Genomic DNA, 18,738 nt, shown 5'->3' with positions numbered 1-18,738 from the left:
ATTCATTTTAAATTACATCCTCATTGCTCCAGAAGAAAGTTCTCCAGGGTCTAATGCTGGCAGATGAAAACCTCTGGATGAAGATCAAAAACGTGCAGCACTGCACACACACATTTCACTTACGAGCAACTGCAGAGTCACTCAGGGTACCAAGACTATCACTCCTCTCTGGAATCTGAGGCTGAAAGAGGAAGCAAGCGGGGAAAGGATAAAAAAAATGGATGAGCATGTAACAGGACAGCAACAGATGTAGACAAACATCAGTACTCCTGAACGATCAATAAAACAATGATGAGATCAGCCAAATAACCTGTTATTTGATCACGGCAGGAAATCATTTAAACATTTTTTAGAATCGAATGGTTTGCAACCAGATCTTCACAATGCAAATTATGATCCTTGTGATGGCAGCTCATTTGAAGAGAAAAGCATCTAAGACTTCTCTAAACTACACAAGTCAGACTAATTTAGTAAATATAATGAAGACATCAGTAACACATAGCCGCTTAGGCCCTAATAAAACACTATATTCTCTAGTACAAGTTAGGAAAATATATGAATGTACACTGTCCATCAAAACTTTGGAGACACCAGTAGCATAACAATTAACAGAGCTGTTTAGATATTGCCACTTTTCTTTGCAGAACTGCAAATTTGAAGGAACAACTAAAAAGTACTAGCTGGCTTGATGTCAAGCAAAAAATATTTCAGGAGCTAAAAGACTTTTCATACTAAGAAAGACACTCTAATGAACTTGAAAGTTGAAAAACAAGCAAAGTATTAGTAAGTAGTTGTTTTATGTCAATAAACCCTTTGCAGATATTTACTCAAGTAACTGAACAATGGATCTAATCTCTTGACAGACAAAAAGATACTACAATGGGGTATTCAACTCCAGTCATGGAGGGCTAGGGCTCAGCACAGTTTGGATTTCCCTGCTGAAACACACCTGATTCAACTCACCTGTTAACTGTCAGGTTTCGTGGGTGTGTTTGAGTTGAGGAATCAAACTGTGTTGTACACTGGCCCTTCAGGACCAGAGTCGAATACCCGTCTCTACACACTTCTGTAACGTTATTTTGAACAACGCATGTCTAAAGCAGCAGTCACACTACAAAACTGCAGTATACGTAATGGGGATGACCAAGACAGGACTGGAAGAATGGCAATAAAAATTGCTCCATTTTAGTGCAGTTAGCAAGCTAGTAAATTTAGAAACCATAAACAATAAACACAAAAGTAAACAATTATGCCATCTATTACAGCTTTTTGGCTGACTGCGTACCACGCTGCCTCTCTTTTATAAATCTCAAGAAGCAGTATCCTGCTTAAAATGAGTGCTTCACCATTTAACTTCAAATGTTGCTATTTCTAAGGACCATTTTAGAGACCAATTATTTTAGAGAGCAATTCTGCTATTGGTCAATGATGTGAAGTTAAAACTAGAAACCATGCTTAACATGAAACATTTCTTTTGCTCCAGCAGTATGTGATGTGAAACTGTTAAATGTTTCTAATTCCACTGAAATGAATGAAATTTCACCAATGTTTCTGTGACCAGGCCTTAAAGGAACACTCCAGCATTTTCCAAGCTAATCTCTATCTGCCATCTGCGCAGAATACGGTTGAGTACCACATACCGTTCTGACATATATCCTTCCTTTATCTTCTGTTTATTCCTAAGTATAGGAAAATTACTGCCGTGACTGTACACTACTGGTGTGTCAGACAGAGATTAGGTGAAAGAAGGCTGAAGTATTCTTCTAAAGGTGCTCACTGTAGGATGTAAGTAGTTTTACCAGCATTTCTCCTCTCCTCAGCGGCCCATCACTGCCCTGACTGTCTGACACTGGTGGTGATCCTGGGGGGTCAGACGCTGAGCTTGTGGTTTGTGAGGGGTTGTACTCTTGGTACAGAAGGTTTCTGAGTTTCTCATCGAGTGTCTTTATTGTCCTATCAGCAAACTCTAGTCTGGGAGGCCCTTCTCCATCGGACTCTCCTGGCCCGCCTGCCGCCTGTGTCTGGGACGAAGCAGGGCCTGATGTAGAAGATGTAGTAGGAGGGGCCTGCTGTGTCTGATGGGCAGGGCTTTGAGGCTGTGACTGTGTACTGCCAACAGCAGGTGGTGGAATGGGTGTAGAAAAAGGTTGCTGAAGTACTACTGGTTGAGTTTGGCTCAGAGGTGTGTCTGTGACGGGGCTGGCATTTTGATTGGCTGGCTGGTGAGGGGCTGTGATGGTTTTCTGTGCGCTCATATCCTGGGAAACAGCAGGGCCGATGGGACAGCACGGGATGTCTGTAACCATGGACGCTGCTGCTGCTGAATGACCAGTCTTAGGGTCCTCCACTGACTGAGTACGCTCAGTGGCACTGAGAGGGGGCTTTGATAAAGATGCGTGTTTCTGAAGCGGTCTGGCTCCACCTACACTGGTATCTTGCATCGGAGCTGTAGAGGGGCCTTCAGGGTCTGCAAAAAAGAAAAGAAAAAGATGCAACCTAGAAATATCAAATCTAAAAAAGGTCAGTGACTCACTGAGCTGTTATGCAATAACATATCCTGGCACTTGATTTGCTTGTGAGTACACAGGTACCAATATTGTTTCTGTCATAAAAAAAACCTCTTACTCCAGCTTTTATTTTTTTACTCTATTTGAAATGCCAGCAGCCTTTATCATTGTGTGAATATTTCATGTTGAATGTACTAATATAAATGTCCCAAAATGGCTTGGAATAAAATCCTATTACATTAATTGTTAGGGACATAAATTTTGGCAAATTCTTTTGACCAATAACCCATCGTTATTAGTTGGTGAATAATTGTTAACCAACAAACCTAAAATTATTGATATGACCCATAAAAACATTAAATATGGCACTACGTTATATGTAAACAAGTCTTTAGGCTTCATTGAATGAAACACAGCCTAACATAACCGATGAAAGTAATGTAGTGTTGTCTGCTTACTGACATCTACCACATATCATTAGCCCCAACATATTATACAAACATATATGGACTGACCAGGGCTAGCTTGAAGTCCGATAGCTATAGCTATAGCTTAGGACTACACTCAAGAGAAGCAAAATGACAAAAAAAAACAAAAAAAAACAAACAAACAAACAAACAAACAAACAAACAAACAAACAAACAGGTAGCTGCAGCCTACTTTAGCACTGTGTCACGTGGCTAAATATCTTGGTTGCGAAAGTGCCGTAACTGCATTTAGTATAGTTTAATCTCTGCTATTACTTATATTATTATCAACAGCTCTGCCGCTATCAGTTAAAATTAACAGGAGTTGAGAAAACGAGTGCACTCTAGCACCCTCATGCGTACAATGAGAATAAAAAACCCATTTATTCAAATATCAATTGTTAACAGCCAATTACTTTTTTAATCTAAGCATGGTCAGACATTTGTGCATTTGGTGGTTAACAGTTAATAGGTTAATCATTAACATCTCTAATCAATGCACACGTTAAGACTGTTTTTCCCCTCTGTCTATTAAGTTTAGAATTTTTTAAAATGTGAGATTTTGTTAAAACTGTGGTAATATATATACACACGTGTACCTTTGACTGTGACATTGTCTTCCTTATTGCATGGAGGCACCTCAGCCACAGGACAGATGATGAACAAGCGTTTTCCTGTGTGGAGCACTATCAATGTGACAAGAAAAAACACACACAAACAAATCCATTAGAACAAAAACAGTTCATCTGTGTCTCTCACACACTCACACACACACACACACACCCCCCCTAATCACTGATTTCAGAAACCCAGAATATACTCATCACCTGCTCTCTGCCACTAATACTGTGGGCTAGAAACAAAGCATCTGTCTCCTTTCAAAACTCCTCCCTTCATCAGAGTGTACTGTATAATCCTCTTTGATGTAAGCAAACCAAACTGCGTAGTTTTCTGAAAGTTTAGGCTTTGCTAAGAAGCATGCAAACTAATCACACTTGCCATAAAGCTCACAATAACACTAACAAATCACTGAAAAAAATCTAGTACAGAGATACAGTACTGTGCAAAAGTCAGATAGCATCCTTCATTTATATAATATTCAGTACAAGTTATTTATTTTTCTGTGTGAGGAAAAAAAGCACATAACATTTAATCACCAAAAAAAAAAAATTACACAATAGCCTCAACTACTAAATACCACATTTTTTAGTATTTACCGTGTCCACAATTTGCCTTAATTACAGCTTCCATTCTTTTCGGGACACTTGCTTTCAGTTTTTCGAAGAAATCTGCAGGGATTTTTTCCACACCTCCACAGTTCAGTCCTAGAAGTTGGTGCTTCTCACAATTCATGTATTCCAAAACGCATTCAAAGATGCTGAGATCTGGACTCCAGGGTGGCCAGTCCATTGTTCTGAGAATACAAGTGGCTTCTTTGTTTGATTTGCAAATTTTCTATTTTTCTCAGTAATATACTTCTGCAGGCCCACTGCCCTGCAAATTTTAGTAATTTTCATGCATTAACACACCCACGTTAACTCAATAATGGCTGTTTATGAGCCGATTAGTTGGACCAAGCGTGTTGGGAGCAGGGAAAACAAAGCACTCTTTATCTGATGGTGATTGTGATCTTTAAATCTTTTTTTTTAACTCTAGTTTTGGAAACTTTTTTCCTTCCAGTTGTTTTGCTTTGACTTCTTTATGCAAGTGCCTTATTATATCTAATCATCTCAGGAATATGAAAAATGAGTAACTTTAATAGCTGTTTTGTCAGGAAATAAAATAAATGAAGGGTGGTCTCTGACTTTTACACAATAGTTACATACAGACACATAAAATCTTACCATTTTGCTGGTAGACTAGCTGGCTGGACTGTGTTTGCTGAGGTTTTGTTCCCTGTAACAAACAACATAAAAACAAAGTTACTTGGATCATACATTTGATACATACCTCAGTCAACATTTCACTTCATCTCGACAAAAGGCCTGTAGTAAACCAAGTATATCCCTCAATTTTTTCCAATATTCTCCTCTAGGTTAATTCAAAGCTTAATTCAAATGATTATGTTTTATGCATCAATTCCTTCCAGCAAGAACATCAAAGCTTACTGCATACCGCTTCTTAAGCATAGAAAGGTTTTGACTATGTTATAAGGGATACCACTAGCATTTCATTCCTCTCCTCATATTTCGCCTGCTCAGCATTCCCTTCCTTGGCATGAGCAAAGTACACCCCGGGGAAAGCTTAATAACTGTACTTCAGAGGGAGATGGATCTTCAGTCTTTAATGAAAGGAGGAAATGGTGAACATCAGACATTAAGTGATAAATCTCACTCCAAGACAAATGATATACTCCACGGACAGGTTGAATATTTAATTCAATGCACCTGGGACCCAATCAGGTTTCAGCTTCCTAGGAACTCAGGGGAGAGCACATTCCCACGGAAATGTAATTTAATCCAAGTTCTATATGAAGTAGCAGTTGTCTGAATTCGAATGAATTTAGGGGGTGGGTTTCAGGGTTAAATTTAATTCTTACTAAATAGAGACAACTGGAATTTTGTTTGCTGGAATTATTTGCAAAAAGTGTTCTTTCTTTTGCCTGTCAGTGTGCTAGCCTAACCATTTCCAAAGCTCTCCTCGAGGAAGTGTAGTATTTAGCCACCATCCAATACCTCCTTCAGCTAATCAACCCTGCACTAAACTAAATTAGGTGATGGATTTCCATAACTTGTTAAAGGTGAAATCCATAAAATGGCTGGAGTGCAGCAGGAAGTCAGGAACCAAACCTGTGTACGTCTCTCTGTATTATTTCAACCAACACAGTATCAACTTCACTAAAAATATTACATACTGCTGACGTTTTATTGTATCATGTTAATTTGCATTTATTCTAATGCTACATAGTGTTTTACTGGCAAAAACACACTCACAGCTGAGATGTTTTACACATTTTTCCTTGTGGCCTAAGCCTTCTGCATAGTACTATACATTCATGTAGTAACATCTAATTCCAAGTAATTTTAATAATCCATTCATCATGGAACGCTGACATAGTGGGCAGTTATCATTTTCTAGTGGTGTACAACGAAAAGTAAATAAAAAATAAAAAAAACTACATGCAGGGACAAGCTGAAACTGTTCAAGGAAGTGGGTTCCCATGAATGGAGCTGAAAAATCATTCTCTAGGTCACATGGGTTTACCTCAGAGCCAGGGGTCCCGTTGATGAGGCTCTGATTGGGCCAGGATGGCTGGTCTGTGCCCCTCTCTCCCTCTGTGTCTTCACTCAGGATGTCCTCCGCTTTCTCCACAATGTCCTTCAGCTGATCAATGAACATTTCCTTCTCCAGCAGAAGAATAAAATCATTCTCAACCTAGTGGACACACATGAGCAAAAGATCGGTATATAGGGAAGGGGAGTGACTGGCATACTCAAAGTAGAGATCCACATCTACATATACACTGTGTATATATTGTTCCTATCCAAACAAAACCTTCTGTCTCCATTTTTGCCTGTATTTCTGTCTTCCAACACAATTTGAAAACGCCCAGTTGGCATATTACTTGGAGAAAAGTCTTGCTCCATTAACTTCCTTTCAAGTTAAAGTTTAGAAAGTTTCTTCCTTCTCCTGTTACCATTTTTAAGATACAAGGTTTTCTTGTTATTTGTGTGTTTATAATAAAGTTAACGTAACAAGATTTTATTGCAAGCAACTTTGGACCATTTTTTTGTAATTTTAACACAATGCAAAGGGTAAGAAGTTTTCAAATAACACAAAAAGACCAAAAAAAGCCAAAAAATAAGATGCAAGGTCTTTGCACAACTGTGACTTTTTTTTTATATCTAAATTTATGTTGTCACCTGCACCAAGAGAAATCTCATACATGCAAATGAAAAAAAGATTCTGACTGACCCTGAACAGATCAGATATTAGAAGAAAAAGAACAAAGGAATCTGGTATTAAAAAATCTGGACAGAAATTTCACAAAAGTTCTTGATGCACAGCATAGTGTAAAGTCAAGTACAGTGGGTCACATGATAACAGTAGCTACATAACAATAACATAAGAACAAATAAGTATTATACTAGAATTAAATGTTTTTAAATATAAATTGTTTTATTTCAAACTGAATAAACACATTTTGCGTAAGCCATATTGATGGTATTTCTTGCCAGTAAAATGGTCAAATGTTAAACAGGGAACACAATTAAAACAAGGTATTTTTATAAAGGGTAATAGCATATCATTAGAGATAAACTGTTAGAATAAGATTTGCTGAGCAGTCAGTACTAAAAGAATTATGATAAACTGCATGTTATATTACAAAAAGAGCATAATACACCCTCTTTAATTAGACTTTATGTAGCATAGTATGTAAAATGTAAAGCAAAAATCACTGTATTGACAGATTTGACAGAAACCTCAGAAAAAACTAAATACTGTGATACGCATCATGCATCGTGAAGTTTTATGTTATATATGTTTGCCATATCACTCACCTCATATATTTTAATTTAAGAAAAAACCTAAAGGTGCTCAAGGTTTCAATAAGAAAAGACCGTGCTATCATACTAGTTCTACACCAAAGACAGGGGTGGGAAGTGTGATGTCAAGTGAAGCCACAAATGGCAAAAATCTTACCCATCAAGTGGGAAGTGACAAACAGGAACAGCACGTTCCTCTTAAAGGAGCAATGTAGTCACTGATGTATATATGGAAACATTCACAGAGATAAGTATGGAGAGGAGTGGGCGGGGGGTTTGTGCTGCTGCAATGCAGAGGGGCTGGGTTGAGACAGTGAGAGTGTGAAAGAGAGAGAGCGAGCAAGAGACAGACACAAACTGACACTTGAAAGAGCATCTCTCATAAGGCAAAGGGTGGGAGGAGAAAGGAGTCAGAGACAAACGCAAAACAGAGATGACAGAGGGACAGAGATCAGAGCAGTAGAGCGAAGCTAAGGGCTGCAGTCCACAAAGCAAAACTACAATATATTTAAAAGTTCTTTTGCTCAACACATTATTTTTTCCCCAGTCACAGAAGCAATGCAGACATACAGAGGGAAACGGAAACTGCAGCGAGAAACTAATGTGACCAGGCACACTTACAGTTCATAAACTAAGAGTGAATATTCAAAAAGAGCATATGTGAGGCATTATGCATCAGTAAGTGTGAGTAAGCAATGAAACCAATGTATATGAAGAAACAATATGGCAAAGAAAGAAAAAGTAAGTACTCAGTTAACTGTTTGATTTTCTACTATTCGAATCCTGAAATCACTATTTCAGTATTTGTTGCTCAATTGAAAGAAACCTTGATTTTATGTTTTAACAGAACTGTAAAACATTAAACACAATTTGTTGTACTTTGAAACGTGGGCATGTGGCGAAAGATGCATCATTAAGGAAGTGACTGAGAAGCAGAGATAACAGCTTCAATAGGCTAGGTTGGTGTGAGGTCCAGAAACCTCTGATGAACTAACATGTTGCCACATCATTCACAAATAAATAAATAAATAAATAAATAAATGAATAAGAACGAACCTGTAGAGAGTGCTTTGTGCTGCTTTGGTACTGAAATTCAGTGTTGAATGACAATTTGTTGACACTCAGTAGCACTCTAGTAACTGAGTTTGCACCATAAAAGGCTTGCAACATGTTAAAAATCACACTGGGTATCCAATAATGCCAGACTTGCTTTGACCAAAAACACTCATCTGGAATAGTGACTGAATTCTGTAATATCAGTATTGGAAAGGTCAATATCGTGTTGACGGGTAACAAACTACATATTGTACAGTCGTAAAAAAAGTGAAAGGAAACATATGTACACTAGAGAACATGCTCCAGCTATAATCTCACCATGTAGGTGGCGATCTCCTCTGGAGCATCTCCATCCAGATCAAACTTAAAAGTGACCATCTTGTGGTTGTGAGTCTCCAGCTGGCATTCCACCATCTTGTCCCCAGTGTTACACACCTGCAGCGGTTAAAGGAGTGAACGTAGGTCAGCCCAGTGTCTGCATCAGTGTACTCAGTGTGACTGCATGTACTGATCAGGAGTGTTTCCACTGAACAAGTTAAAACACTACGGTAGAATGAGAAACACACTGAAATCTCTAGTATGACAATGATTCTGAGAAACTGGACATCCTTTATAATTGGATTTCCTAAAATGTGACTGCTATCATCTATATGATAATAAACCAAATTAATCAGAATCTTACTTTAGAAAGGCATGAACAAGTCGTTTAAATATCAGAGACTTTAACAGGAAAAAAAGGCATGTGATGCCTTACTTTTACTAATAGAATCTCCTTATATTTAAAAGAAAATATTTTGGTCCATTCCTCCACACAAACTATTTCAGTTTCTGGAAATCCTACTTCAACATCCTGCTTCAAATCACAGCATTTAAGTGGGCAATTTGAGAAAGTTCCTGCCCACTTTGATACTTAGAAATTTTTGCTTGCATCTCTCTAAAAATGTATATACTCCTGTGTTCTGGATCACCGTCAAAGTGCATATCCCAGATTGCAAACACATTCTGCTGTCGAACCTCCTGCAATTCACTAATTCCTCAGGCAACAAAGCTTTACACCCCAAGACTCTCTCCACCATGCTTCACTGTTGTAATGCCTTTTTTTCCCTCTTTTTTACTATAAATCCTCTGGACATAGAAGATGAAGACAAAGATAAAGTAAACGAAGAAATGGATTCACTGAATAGTCACAGTGACAATGTTTTATCTTTTAGTCAAAGACTGACTGCTAAAAAAAGGGTCAACTCTCACAGGAATTCAAGGTAATGTTTCAGGAAACTGCTCAATTAGAAACTGGCCTACATATATTATATACTTAACTGTAAAATACCAGCGAATATAACAATATTAATAGATAATTTCACCCAAACTTTTCAAAATTGAATTTTGTCCTACCGCTACCTCTGACGCTTGCGAAATCTTTTCATTAGGCCACACTGCACTGAAATAGAATTCTGCTGTAAAGAGGATGTCATAATTTTGTGTTTCAATATGCATTGTAAATTTCAAGGCTGTTGATCTGGCACGCTCCATTTGAACTGCTAGTGTAAACTTACATTGAGCATGCTCAGTTTGGGCTTGCCAGTCTTCTCCTGCCGAGAGCGTGTGCGTGAGGACTTGCGGTGGTGTTTCCGGACTCTAGACTCACTCCTCCCACCGTGCGTCCCCTCGTTCCCATCACTCATCTCTTTTCCTGATGTGGCATCAGAGTTCATGCTGGGATAGAAGAGAGAGTCTTCATGAACTAATCCATACCCCCTAACAGAGTACAGCAGGCTGGTAACAAACTTATGTGGTGAGCACACAAATCTATATTGACAATCTATGACTGGAAAGGTCATACCTGTCATAAGCAGATCCAGGGACTGTTGTTGCTTTATCCAGTGCAGACTCCTACAATAAGGCAGAGTGAGTGAACAAGAAAGACAGAGAGAAAGACTAAAGCCAACAGGCATCTAAGCACAAACCAAAAGAGGGGAGGATTCACTCATACATGTGAAATCAGAGTGTAAACCCAGTTTCAAAAAAGTTGGGACCGTAGGTAAAATGCAAATAAAAACAGAAAGCAATAATTTATAAAATGTTCTTTGACATGCATTTGAACAAAAAAGCACAAACACACGATGTGTTTTATCTTTGCAAATATACATTCATTCTGAATTCAATGCCTGCAACATGTTCCAAAAAATTTGGGGCAGAGGCAATTTAAGATAGGGACATTGTAAGAAGTTCCTAAAAAGGTGATGCACTCAGGCTTTGGCATAAAACTAGCATTCAGGAAAGGCCTAGTCCTATATCTTCCCCAGCCCTTGACATTCGACCCCTCACTGAATTAAAAACTGTGATGAAAATCACTGTACCGACTTGGAAAAACCATCCATTACTACATCCGCAAATGCAAGATTGTACTATGCACAGTGATGTAATGTAAACAATGTCCAAAAATGGTGCCGCCTTCTCTGGGCTAAAGCTCATCTGAAATGAACCGATGGACAGTGGAAGCACGTATTGTTGTCTGATGAGTCCACTTTCAGAGTGTTTGTGGAAATAATGGACATTCTGGAAATGTTGCAGCAGCATTGGCTGTGTAATCAGAAAATGCAGGTGATAGGCTGGCCGGCCTGCTGTCCAGAACTGTCTCCCAAAGCGTGTGTCTTAAAGTCTGACAATATGCCTTAAGTTCCAAACAACAACAAAGGCCCGGTACAGTTGCATAGCTGAAGACTTGTATCACAGAAAAATTGCAAAGAATTTCACCTTTCAAACTTGGATCAGTTTGTGTCTTCAGTTCCCAGATATTTATTAAGTGTTGTTTTTAAAAGGGTGATGTAACATAGCGGCAACTCTTCTAACTCTTTTTTGAAAGATGTTCTAGGCATTAAATTTGGTATGAGTATATTTTTACAAAAACAACAAGAAGTTTATAAAAGGTAAAACAACAATTATTGTGTTTTTGTAATATTTCCAACTTAATACAGGTCAAACAAAGTGTACTAATCATTTCACATACTGTCCCAACTTTTTTGGAACTGGATTTGTATATCACAGTATTATTTTATGAAATCAAAACAATGTGAAATCAAAAACGTACAAATATATTACATCAGCTACCTTATGTTTATGCTACTTTTCAAAGCAGACAACAATTCTGCCTCACCTCGGCAAAAACATCAGTGGGCGGCTGGCCCGCTCCGCTCCCGCCGGCACTGGACTGCTGGCTCTGCTGAGTTGAGGTGCTGCTGGGCTGCTTTTGCTGAGTCACGCTGGAGCTGGCTGCAAAGGGCTCCTGGTTCAAATCCAAAGACGCAGCAGCACTTGCTGGATCTGGTACAGTGCCCAAGGATGGGGTCTGGTTTGTTGATGCAGCATGAAGGGTGGGTTGAGGGAGATGGGAAGCACTGGTAGTTTGGGCATGGCGGGCCAAGACGGTGGTGCCGTTCTGAGCTGTGGTGACAGTAATCTGCGAGCAGTGAACCGGGACAGAGGTGGGAATTAAGACGGTGCTCTGAGTAGAGCTCACATGGACTGCGTTTGGGACTGGAAGCACAGACTGGGCCTGGTTATTGCTGGTAGCGGCACCCTAAAGGAAGAAATTGGCAAAAGTTCAGAAAGTTCACCTCCATCCAGACCCAAACAGTGAACTTGCATCAGATACGACATACATCAGATACAAGTCACATTTCAAATGCAGTAACTGCATTCGAAATCTTTTTTTTTTTCTTTCATTTCAGCTACATCTGCAATTGGTGCCCCACGGGGATTCCCAGACTGCATCTTGCAGTGACTGCTATTTGGTTTATTGATTAGCCCAACGTTTGTTTAGGCAGTGTCTTCAAAATCTAAATTGAGCATAACTGCCAAGGAAAACAGTCTGTAACAAATAACGCAGACACTGCAGCTACGACCACTTCACATTCATTTGCAGCCTTGAGTGTTTTAAGGGACAACTTTCTACGCACACCCGCATATTCCGTACATCACTGTCATGACAAAACAACGTATCTCAGAAATGGTAACATCTCATGAGAAGGAAAAAAAAAAAAATGTTCTCAACTTTGAATTAAGTTTACAAAACAAGATTTTTTTTAAGTAATTTTGTAGTATTTCTAGTATTTCCAATTGTCATTAAATTTTAACACACTGTAAAGGGCCGCTGGAAATGTTAAAATTCTACAAAAGTAAATAAAACAACAAAAATTAGATACATGTTTTTGTTCCAACAGCGCACATGTATAAAATTGTATACATAGCTGGCAGATAGTACATCGGCTCATGCATATTAGCTCGCAGTTAGCGCATTAGCTTGCTTTGACTGCATTAGCTCATGGTTAGCGCATTAGTTTATATTTACCACATTAGCTCATGGTTAGCTTGTTAGCTTCTCTGTCAGTCAGTAGAATTAGAGGCAAAAAGTTAACCAAAGCTACAATTGATGATATTTGCTGTTTTCCCCCCCGAACTGAGACACCATTGTATCAAACCAAAATTATATGAAATTAATGAAAATGTTACACCACAAAATTTATTTTTATGTTTACCCCTAAATCTAACTAACTACAGTCACTGAAAAGAAAACGCTGCTGTTTGCTAAAAAAGTGACCCATTTCCTCTGGGTTTTCCTACATAAACTAAACATTTTTGCCCTGAAAAAATGATTAAAAACAGAGCAACAAGCAGACACACATGTACACATTTTACCTGAGGAGGAGGAGCCGGGGAGGTGGGAGGAGCTCCTGCATACAGTGAGGCAGGATTTGGTGAAGGAGGTAGGTTTTGGTGCACTGGGGGAGCGGTCTTAGTGAGGGTATGAGAAGAAGGCGTGACCATGGAGCTTGCGCTTTGTTGCTGAACCACAGGATAGCACTGTTGGTAAGAGTGCATTATGGGGACTGTAGTTGTGAGTGCAGGAGCAGCAAAGGGTTGCTGGGGACACTGTGTGGGTTTTGGGGAAGTGGAGGGTAAGAGAGGGTACTGTGTTGGCACAGCTCCCTCTATTTGTGAGCAGGGCACTGGTGAAAGAGAGGGAAGTGAAGGGGCAGGCTGGCCAGTGGAGAGGTACAGCGGAGCAAGGGATGAATGCACAGAGGAGGAAAAAGACGAGGGACAGGAATCATGTCCAGGAAGAGTGGCCCCAACAGAATGGGCAGGATTCAAAGAAGGTAACTGGAGTGGGGGAAAAAAGCAAAGGACGTTTAACTAAACTAAAAAACTAATAAAATGTCCTACATAACACAAAACAAGTTATCTTAAAATATAACATTTTGGACAAAAAAAACAAAATACATCATTTCCTTAATCCAAAATGTTAAAAACAGCAGAAGCTGCCATTTTGAAACCTGTTCTTAAGATATAAAATTTAAATTCTGTTTCAAAATCCTAATTAACTAGTCTCGGCTTCAAGATGCTCTGTCCGCACATACACAGAGCAAGCACCTTGTCTGATATCTATAGTATGCTAAGCTCACCACAACAACTGGGATTTTGCCAGTTGCATTCTATTTGGCAAGCATTTCCATCTAGCAGGTTTTATCAGTCCAGTGGAAAACACTTTCGCAAGCAGTTAACTGCTCTGTGCACCGTGCGAATGAGCCTTGCAGATATAAGTATAGATATAGTCACTTCATTAAAAAAATATGTGAAATCACATTTGCAAGTTTTAAAGGGTTTTTTATAATAACAGCCTTTAAGCAAGATTCCCACAAGTGTGTTATGTGCAGCCCATTTTAAAAATCACCTGGCCTGTGAAAGTTGGAAGTTCTTCACACTAAGCAACAAAACAAACCAGACTCACTGATGAGTCTGCTTGCAACACTACATGCTCTCTGACATGCACTCTTTAAAACTCCATTGTTGAGTACTTAAGATGCTTACCAGTGTGAGGTGATTTGGTTGCTGAGACGAGGAAGTCTGGTGTGGTTGCAGCTGATGAGCAGCAGAACTCTGGACCAATGATGGCTGAGAACAAAGGATCTGAGAAGGTAAACAGGATGATGACAAGAAGGTGTGCTGCATGTTCACTTCAGGGTTAACAGGGGTTACAAATATTAAAATGAACAGATAATAAAATTAACAGAGGAAACAGAGAAATTAAGAGGAGAAAGAGAAGACTGCAGCATATGTTAACTCTGGCTATCAACCTACATAAACTAGCTTTCAGTTTCTGTTCTTGAGGTCCAGACACACAGGACGAATTGCATCCTGGCATCTAGACTTGTGTAAGCGCAAAGTAATCATCTTGATCAACTGTATATCATCAGTTTACAAGAAATTTCAGTTGTAGAACATACAGATGAGTTGCTGTTCAGTGGACGGCACTGTGGGTGGGTGGCAGTTAGTGGTGAGAATTACAGTTCTTTTCATATATTCACTAAGAACAGATCATTCACTGAAATGCTCTGCTCCTTCTAAACCATTCACAGAGTAGTTTGGCATAAAATAGCATGTGATCAACAGCAGCATCAGTGAACTGCTATAACAGACTACCTTAACGGTTCCATAAGTAACAGATCAAAAAGAATTACATGATTAAGCAATACATCAGAAAGTCTTATCAAGTAATCTTGTAGTATAAGGCTGTGTTCAAAATGGCATACTGTGTATTGTATACTGCATATTACATCCATATATACTGTATACTGCATGTTGTTCTTTATCGGTAGAATACTGAACAGTTTTCAGTACACGAGACAAGCCGTGAGCTGTACTACAGTGCACTAGACTTTCAACATCAGGGACTGAGCCAATCAGACCATCTCAAAGCCTGCCCCATTTTCCTCAGCTTTCCAATTGTTGTACTTGTTACTAACCTCTTTTTAGCGTGTGCGCTTGTGTTTTGGTCAAGATATGTGCCTGTCTGACTTTTGAAATACACCCCATACAATCACAGAGGGAAGAGCGTTGCTTTCTTCTCTCCAAAGCCACAAATTGACTTTAAAAAAGCCAGCTTTGGATTGGTCTGCGTGTTAAACCTGTGTGGTTTCCAAACATCTATTTTCTTCCATTTGGGAGTCATTTCATTTTCATTACTCTAGAGGTAATATAGGCCATTTTGACTGAATAATAAGCAGTTTTACTCCTCACAGGAGCAGATTGTTTGACTAAGACAAACTTTATTATGTTAATGTTTTAACCATATTATCAATGCAGTAAGTTAACTTAGTAAAGTAAAAGTTAAAGTTAAAATAGATAAAGTAAAGCAAACCCACCTCAAGACCAGCAGAGAAAACTAATGTGGCTTCAGTGTTGCACTGAATGCAACAGCATTTGGATAAATTTCTTTCATTTTGCTGTTATTATTGTATAGAAGGGCTGAATCCAGGGTTATTAAAAAAAGAAAAAAAGATTACGTCCTCCCAAGAAGGCTGTGGCGCATTGTGGAACGCAGTAGATAGCTCTGGCTGTGTACTGAAACATTTTGCTGGTGCAGTAAGTCATCCTTGTACATTTGATGTACTGGAGAAATTCGTGTTGGTCACATACTGTATACTACTTACTACTTTTGGCCACATTTAGTATGCGAGCAGTATGTAGTAAGCTATTTCGAACGCAGCCCAAGATTAGATTTCCTCTACACTCAAATTATATTAACAGACTACAAACTTAGCAAAAAGAGTTTTATATGGTACCAAAAAGTCATATGATTTGTAGCAACATTGGAACCCTTTTCGGTGCTTTAAAAATTTTCTCTGAAATTCTTTGAAAAAACATTTACAGCAGGTTTCACCATAGGGAAGAACCATTTAACTGGACAAAGAACCACTTACGCATTCAGATGGTTCGAGTGTTCAGTTCTTTTTCTCGTTTTAACAATGTAACTAGAACCCCTTGTATGTTGTAAGTTTTATCTCACCATATTGACTACATGTGAAAAAGTTAAGCAGAACAAACCTTTCAAGGAGCTCTGTGCATTTTTCACAAGAACTGTCAACAAGTTGTAAAAGACATTTCTGTTAAATTCTTTGAATTAAATTCTCAAATCTGATTAAACATCTCATCAAAAATGTGATTTATCTCTGCCGCATGAAAAGCAGCACTACCTGGTCGGAGAACTTGAAGTTCAGTTTCTATGCAGCTTTCTGACTTTTGCAAGCAAGAGTTGACTACTATGGCGTATCTCTAAACTAGCATTTAGAAGCTAGCCAGCTGACTGCCATCCGCAGCTGCATTGAACTATAATTACATTCTAAATCAATATATAAGGGTTTATAAATGAGCCCTTTTAACTATGACATTTAGTTTTCACACTGGGAGCGAGAGCTTTGATCATGCTAGGGCCAGTTCTTCTCAATCTAATGTGGTCATCCATAGGGAAACCACTTTCATTATGGCAAAAAAATTCAAGGACGTCAGTTGAGAGTGGGCAGGGGGATGGATGTTGCAGAGCAGTGACCAAATGTATAGTTAACAGCAATTCCAGCCTTTTTCGATTGTTTAAGCTTTGTGGTTAAGTTAGACTGATGAGCTGGAGAGGTATATTTTTAGTATCAAACAATACTCAGCCCTATTCAGCACTGGTGGAGCTGGGCAAGGTTTATAAGCTTGTGAGGGACCCAATCAGCGCATTCATATGGTATAAAGCAGGGATGCCCAATTCTGATCCTGGAGACCTACTGCTCTGCTGAGTTTAGCTCAAACCTCCAGTTAATGAAGGCCTTCAGGGGCATTTGAATATCAGAGCCAGGGGTGTTGGATCTGAACTCTCCAGGTGGTAGATCTCCAGGAAAGATTGAACACTCCTGGTATAAAGTGTCTGTGTAGTTAAAAAAATAAATAAGTAAAAAACGACAGATAAACTGACTAGAAATATCATGACCCAAATGTACATGTCAACACTGAGATAGCAGACATGGGCAATAACAACAACAGGTTTTGTTATTGTATTAGTGTGAGGTCAGTTCGATCAGGAGTACTACTCATGAGAGATATGTCAATTATTGAAGAATTGAATTCAATTAGCACTTACTTAAACTGCAGTATCTCCTCAGAACTCTAGATTACTGCTGATTTACTCACCTGTTGGGTACTTGCTTCAGAGGCCGCATGACTTGGAAACACAGGTGCAGCTGCAGGCGCCGCCGACTGCAGAGATTCTGTTATATCAGTCATTTTTGCACATGCTGTCACACCCATTGGGTGAAAGCCGTGGTGCGCAGTGACCTGTCCTGTCGGCTGAGCCGGCTGTTGATCTGGTCTTGACTGCATCGGTGCATGTTGCCCTTGCTGCAGGCTGGAGGCTCCAGTCTGGACAGTTTGCATGCTAAGCGGCAGAGCTGCAGCGTCAGGGTAGCTCTGCACAGTTGAGACCTGCTGCACAGGTAAGTATGGTGAAACAGGTCGCACACTACCCTGCAAGGCTTCAAGGTTTGGGGCCTTTGCCACATGTTGAACAGCCGCAGCTGTGGCTTGCTGTACTGGTGGTAATGTTCGGGTGGTTGCACCTACCGCTTGCAGCAAAGAAGGTAACGCTTGGCTGGCTGCAGCTGGCAAAGTTTGTGCAGTTCCAACCGGCACATAACTCTGTGCGGTGACAGTCTGTTGCACAGGTGCAGGCGAATGCACATTTGCTTGGACACTTGGCTGTCCAGTATGTCCTACAGCAGAGTAGCTTTGCACGTTCACCAATGGTGGTGCAATCAACGTGCTCTGTGCAGGCTGTTGCACTGGTAACTGCTGAGCAAAAGTGGCCTGCTGCTGCGCGGTGGAAGGGACAGAAGGGTAGCTCTGGGGCAGCACAGACTGGGCCGTAGGTGGATAGCTGGGCTGTATGGGTGCTACACCGGATGCTGCCGAGTAGCTCTGAGAAGGCTGGAGCACGTGGGCATGAATCTGCAGGGTTGGAGCAGGTGCTGCGGACTACAAGACAAAAGAGCAGTAATTAGAAAATGCTCTCTTATATATACAAACAATAAATGTTTATATAGACCAATTTGCTTACTTAATCATCAGACATTTGCCTCAAACTGTGTTAACTAATCTCAAACAGACCTGCTTGTATGGTTCCTGGCACTATATGAAATACTGGTATCTACAACACTTAATTTTACACACATTTTTATTCATAATATACAGTGTCTAAAAGATATTCTTTATGTAAGCCACAAGTATTACAGACAAAATCTATATAGTAGGGATGCACCTGTCATGAATTTTATGGCCGACTCCAATCTCTTTATTGTCAAATTGGCTGATGGTCGATTTTTGGGCTGATTTAGTCTTTGTTTTTAT

General features: G+C 39.6%; 1 protein-coding gene across 1 annotated transcript in view; it reads right to left on the bottom strand.

Annotated features, from left to right (window-relative positions):
- Positions 1-18,738, bottom strand: part of LOC118814074 (serine/threonine-protein kinase WNK2-like) — a 78,456-nt gene that overhangs the window by 14,036 nt on the left and 45,682 nt on the right. The window contains exons 10-21 of the mRNA XM_036579736.1: positions 17,538-18,366; positions 14,386-14,531; positions 13,213-13,677; positions 11,672-12,094; positions 10,358-10,407; positions 10,071-10,230; positions 8,836-8,952; positions 6,179-6,349; positions 4,819-4,870; positions 3,574-3,660; positions 1,800-2,467; positions 124-181 (exon numbers count right to left, since the gene is read on the bottom strand). Coding sequence (XP_036435629.1) covers positions 124-181; positions 1,800-2,467; positions 3,574-3,660; positions 4,819-4,870; positions 6,179-6,349; positions 8,836-8,952; positions 10,071-10,230; positions 10,358-10,407; positions 11,672-12,094; positions 13,213-13,677; positions 14,386-14,531; positions 17,538-18,366 — 3,226 coding nt within the window. The remainder of the gene's footprint in view (positions 1-123; positions 182-1,799; positions 2,468-3,573; positions 3,661-4,818; positions 4,871-6,178; positions 6,350-8,835; positions 8,953-10,070; positions 10,231-10,357; positions 10,408-11,671; positions 12,095-13,212; positions 13,678-14,385; positions 14,532-17,537; positions 18,367-18,738) is intronic.

This window comes from Colossoma macropomum, unplaced genomic scaffold (assembly GCF_904425465.1).
Source record: "Colossoma macropomum unplaced genomic scaffold, Colossoma_macropomum, whole genome shotgun sequence".
Classification (NCBI taxonomy): domain Eukaryota; kingdom Metazoa; phylum Chordata; class Actinopteri; order Characiformes; family Serrasalmidae; genus Colossoma; species Colossoma macropomum.
The sequence above is the reverse complement of the archived record's forward strand: the minus strand, read 5'-3'. Positions and strand labels throughout refer to the sequence as shown.